Below are 5569 nucleotides of genomic sequence, written 5' to 3' on the forward strand. Positions count from 1 at the left end.
CAGAAAGCATAGACAAATCAAAGGCAAAATTTTTTAAGCTTATTTTCTGAGTATGAGATGAATGAAGAAACTATATTTAATATCAAATTCAGTTATTGGTCTCTATTATAAAGTTATCATAATTGATTTTATATTTTTATACAAATTTCTCTACAGCATAGACTAGTGAATCAAAGCAGTCTTAATCATAACCAGGTTTAGACCCCTATGCTGTAAAACTTTAAACGAGAATCACTGCTATAAAACAGCGAAAAACTACAACAGTACAGGCTCATGAATTTTACCATCTTTTCTTCATATATGAACAATATAGCTCTTCATACATGTCATGGCAACTGCAACATTTAAATGACTGGATAAAAATGGGTTGCAATCATCCATACAAAAAATAGGGCTGGCAAATTACACATACACACAGTTTGAGTACAGTTTTCACCATTCATCCTTTTTTAACTGAATAGCGCACACACACATACCACCACTTTGACTCTTAGAAAGGTAAAAGCAAAGACTGCTTCAGCTGATGGGCAGGGTCACAAGTGCTGTAAGCTTTTTTTGGGCTCAGTCTCTTTCACTATGTCAGCAAGGCCACCAGTCTTCACTCTGTACGTTCGTCTACCCCACTTAATATAATGCGGGTTGATGACTGCTAAAATGTACACATAAGTCCCTGTCAGCTCACGAACTATCCACGCTAAAACATACTGTAGCTTTGAAAATGGCAGAGGTCCATTCTGAAGAATAGAAAGAGATTAACCTGGATAAGAACATGAAATGAATATGCATTTGAAATGAAATAAAACATGGGCATTGTGTATAAGAGATTTGTAATAAGCAGTTTTCTAAATATGCCTATCCAATAATAGGCCAATGAAAAGGTAATGAAATTATGAAACTCCTTTCATTTTCATGGGCTTTTTCAGGGTTGTTTTTTTAAAGAATAAAATGTAAATATAATGAAGTGAATTACATTTAGGAACGGTTTCTCTTTCTTGATGTTATTGCATGACCGCATTATTCAAAGCTTTGCATGACCAGTCCATAACACATGTTTACAATGAAGCAATCTTCTTAAAGTAAGTACTAAAAACTTTTTTTTTTTAAAGAAAGAAATTTCAATTGTCTGTAATCTAGTGGCCAAGGTTGTTGGACTCGCAACTACGAGGTAGCAAATTCAAATCTTGGCCTAGGTTTGATGTAAGGTCCTTGGGAGAGACTTTACACAAATTTTTCTCATTTTACCAAGGTCAGAATGGGAACTCAACTAAAACGGAAATATTTTGTCAGCATGTTTGTGTTAGAGTGCCTGTATAATGGCAGCTTGTCTGAATGTTTCCCAGCAAGCTGAAAATGGCTTCAAACTGCTTGCCATATGACTGCATGACATGTACTGTAGTCGGCAGTAGTTAGTTATTTCTAGCTGTTGCTCACGTAAAGCATGGGCGGCGGCGGCAGTTGCTCAATTCACTGGACACTCGCATGTCATTGGGTAAGCGCTGCATTAAGTCCAACCCCCTCTCATTTAGTGGATAGTGCAGGTGATAAGACCAGCTGTTTCTCAGCTGTTAAATTGCACTGATTGAATACAGCATACACTCAGTCTGAGGTCTGGTTGATAGAAAACTTTTGTAGCCTGCGACTGCAGTGAGTCGGTAGCGAAAATGACTAATTGTACCAAAGTTGGACAGGGGCCACATGGACAAGTTGAAAATATAGGAAAGACACAAGGGTGTCATGAAACGGTGGCCGTTAGTACAAGTAACCACCAGAGAGAGGGTCAGATGTAATTGTAAAAAACAGTGTCTGATGAGTGATAATGTAAATTCAATATAATATGTGAGGCATCATTGTGAAATCAGGCGCTCGTCAAAATAATGAAATTAAAGAAACCAGGCATTTTTTCGCCTCTTTGGCAATTTATATCGAACTTTTAATTTTTGGCTTAACACCTTTTAAGTCCATTTAAAACCCATTTCGGTGTGGATGTTACAGAAAAGCGTTGATTAAAGGCACCAAAAATGTACATTTGCAGTTTCCAGGGACTCTCAGGCTTCGAAAGTCATCAAACTTTGGCGCCTTTTTCTCGCTAATTTTTCCTCAGAGAACAGACAACCTCCACCTCCTTCAATCACAAATAACTTCACTTTTATTCACAAAAGATGGGTATTTTTTTCATTACAGGTAAGGCAAACGAATTAGCTCTAAAATGATACCAAGTCGACATGATCAAAAATTAATTGACAAGCGCTCAATTCTACTACATCGTGACCCATATTGTTTATTGATTTATTTTTACCTGCATGGTCTTTAGCTGTATGTAGTCCAAAATGAGCCAGCTGACCACATGTCCACAGAAAAATAGTACAGGGTTGATAGAGAAGAAGTAATACAAAGACCAGCCTGTCCACACACCCAGAGGAAAACAGTCGGACAAGGGTTCCAGAATTCCAGTAACCGCTGGCATCATGTTAAGTCTCAGCCTCACCCATCTGCAAGCACAGAAAACAGTGCTGCATAAATAAATACCGTCTAGCACATACATAGCTAACATGTACTTAGCAAACAGATTTTCAGGTCCAGAATTTTTTCTTATATATGTACATTTTGTGTATTTAAAACATTTGCAGAGTGGAATTTGTACAAAACGAAAAGATTTCGACACCTCTGCTGATTTCACTATCTATGTGCAAGACTGTAAGTATTTTATGCTATTTCTGACCTGTTTGGACAGCTCAAAGAGAAGACCTCTAGTTTACAAATCATGCAAAGACATAAAAGATAAAGGTGTTGCAGTACCCTAAAAGGAACCACACAACAATATAAGAAGGATTTGAATAACTGGTGAAGAAGAAGTATGTCTTCCTCGCAGCCACTTTCATGGACAACTCTTGCTTACAGAAAGTAAAAAAGTCGATAGTCTCGAAATTTTGAGAGATTTCGTTAACACCTTGAAGGTTAACATTTTATTTAGAGTGCCAAACCAGTCATAGATTTCTGCAGAAGAGATACTATACAAAATCATCCTGTTCCATTAACTGCTATAAATTCAACAGAGGATTGAAAGAAAAGAGGATAAGCCTGGTGTGCAAAAGACACAGAAGATGAAGTAATGACATAAAAGTCAATCAACAAGAAAAAGTCTATAGTAGCAGCTCCACTGTGAATGCTCAAGGTCAACTTAACCCATTTAATTTCAACTTGTAAGCGAAAGGGGCATTTATCCATAAATTCCCCCCTCCCCCCTTTTCCAATTCAATACAACTTGTAAGTCCCATCTACTCTCAAACCATCTTCATTTTTTTTTCTTCTCATGTTCCTTGAGCCTCTGAGACATTAATATAATCTCTTTTGTGTCTTAATATTATTATACAGGCCATCAAAAGTACAGATCAGATCAGCTGACCTATGGCAAAAATTAACAACATGATCACCAGCAGACACATGTGTGAATATGCAAATTTGATTAAAACAAAAGACAGCCCACATACACTTCTTTACTTTTTGATGATAACCAACCCATAAAGAGCTTTAAAATATTTACTTTAGGACATCTCTCGGTCAACATGCTTAAGGATAAGATAAAGAGGATTAGGTTACATAAATCTTTAACCATAATCAGGCAGGGTTAACTCCATAAGCCTGTGAAAACATGGAAGGACAAACAAGCAAGCTACAATGCTGCAATAACACTGATGGTGGAGGGAAGAGTTTGGCGGAAAGGTTTATTTACCCTACACCTTCCCACTAGATGCTTCAGGGGCCTAGTTCTTACCGTGTCCATTTCCATTTTGAGGCACAAACTATGATCAAATATGGAGTGATTGCAAACACCCCCCAAAAATATCGCACAATTTCCCACTTAACAGCACAGAAAGGACAGTGAAGACTCATTCAATGTAGGGGTCCAGTGAGAAAGCTCTCTTTTAGTCCAGCAGATAGCAATAGCTGGCTAAAGGGCCAATATGCTTATATCGACTTGTAACACCTTCCAAACTTTATGGTACAAATGGGACAGACAAGCCAATTGCAATTAATGAAAGAAAATGCTGAAAATTTATGCAAATCTGAAGGAAGTGCATCCCCTCAAATACAAAACCAAAAGAAACCGTCATATTCTACTCATAAGTACCTGACCATGCGGCCTACAAAGCCACACACTGTAACCTGACCAACATTTTGCTTGGCAGGTATAGCAGACATCACCATATGGCCCCTGGAGAGAGAAAAAACAAGCAAAAAAAGGGCTAGTAGGAAAGAAAACAGGAAGGTGCACCAGTCTGTATTAGATTCCCCAATAATACAATAATAAATGTGAAGTAAATCTTGCATAAAATTGATGGAACCAAGTAAAGAGCTTTTAATCCACGGAACTCAGAAAAAGTTTCAACATTGGCACTGTTACTTTTGTGCACCATTTTTTTACACATAGAAAATATCTTGGCCATGTAAACAGAAATATAAATTTTTTATTTTTTTTAAAGTATCAAAGTATATATTCCATGCTTACCCTTTTGAACATTCGTGGGTCTAAAAGATCTAGCTATGTCAGAAAACCTGAACTCACAAAATTGATATAAAACAAGAAATATCACAACAACAAACTTCACGTAACTTCCTATTCACATTTTTTGCATTTCTTGTAATTGCAATTCTGAACTTTTTGTCCCTTTTATGGGTATGTTGATTTGATCTATTAGATACAACACAACTTCTTCTTTTCAATTGCACATAAGTGTGTGTTGTGTAGGGAGGGAGGGATGGAGAGAGAGAAAAAAAGAGAGGGGGAAACAGACAGAGAGAGACAGAGAGACCTCTTCATTTTACATTGTAAAAGAAAACAAGCCTAAAAATAGTTATCTTAGTGATGAAAAGCTCCTTGTTATTTATAGGTAAAAATTCAACTTGACACCCCCCCTCCCCCTCTCCTTCTTAAAATAATGTAAAGGGATGTCACAGCTTCCCACATGCAGCCCTTAGAGAGTGGAGACCCAGGTTGTGCGTAGTAAGTAGGTGAAGTAAGTTCTGAATGGAAGATTCAAGAAGACTTTCATCCATTTATATCTTTCAGGAGACATATAACTCTATTTAAAAAATTCCCAGAAATTCTAGAAGACACAAACCTTTCATGAAGGGCTCTGGTCAAAAAGAAATCCTCCGCCAAATAACGTCCATACCAAGCCAAGCCATTGGCTTGATCCAGCAGGGGTTTTTTGAACATGTACGACATTCCTGTGACACAGCAAAGGCCCAGCACGTTGAAGGAGACATAGAATCGGGTCATGGCAGCACCAAAGTAAACCTGGGAATAAAAGACATGCCACTTGGTTTTGTGCTATGCAGGCTTCTGAGTAAAGAAATGCACATGTTGACCCATCTTTGTAAGAGTTACAATTGACGGGCTTCAGGCGTTTTAGGTATATCTACAGGGGACTATGTGTCACCTGTATAAGTCAATGTGTGGGAACAGATTTATCTGAGTGTGTGTTTGTGTGTGTGTGTGTGTGTGTGTGTGTGTGTGTGTGTGTGTGTGTGTGTGTGTGTGAGGGTGGTTGTGTGGTTGTGTTTTTGT

The 5569-nt window shown here is 37.8% G+C and overlaps 1 protein-coding gene across 1 annotated transcript in view; it reads right to left on the reverse strand.

Moving 5' to 3' along the window:
* Positions 1 to 418: 418 nt before the first annotated feature.
* The window catches only part of LOC101863641 (ceramide glucosyltransferase), a gene marked incomplete in the record, with an annotated part of 58482 nt that continues 53331 nt past the window's right edge, over positions 419 to 5569 (reverse strand). The window contains 4 exon segments of the mRNA XM_013089135.2: positions 419 to 734; positions 2297 to 2489; positions 4130 to 4213; positions 5121 to 5299. Coding sequence (XP_012944589.1) covers positions 534 to 734; positions 2297 to 2489; positions 4130 to 4213; positions 5121 to 5299 — 657 coding nt within the window.

This window comes from Aplysia californica, unplaced genomic scaffold, assembly GCF_000002075.1.
Source record: "Aplysia californica isolate F4 #8 unplaced genomic scaffold, AplCal3.0 scaffold00025, whole genome shotgun sequence".
NCBI classification, from domain to species: Eukaryota; Metazoa; Mollusca; class Gastropoda; order Aplysiida; family Aplysiidae; genus Aplysia; species Aplysia californica.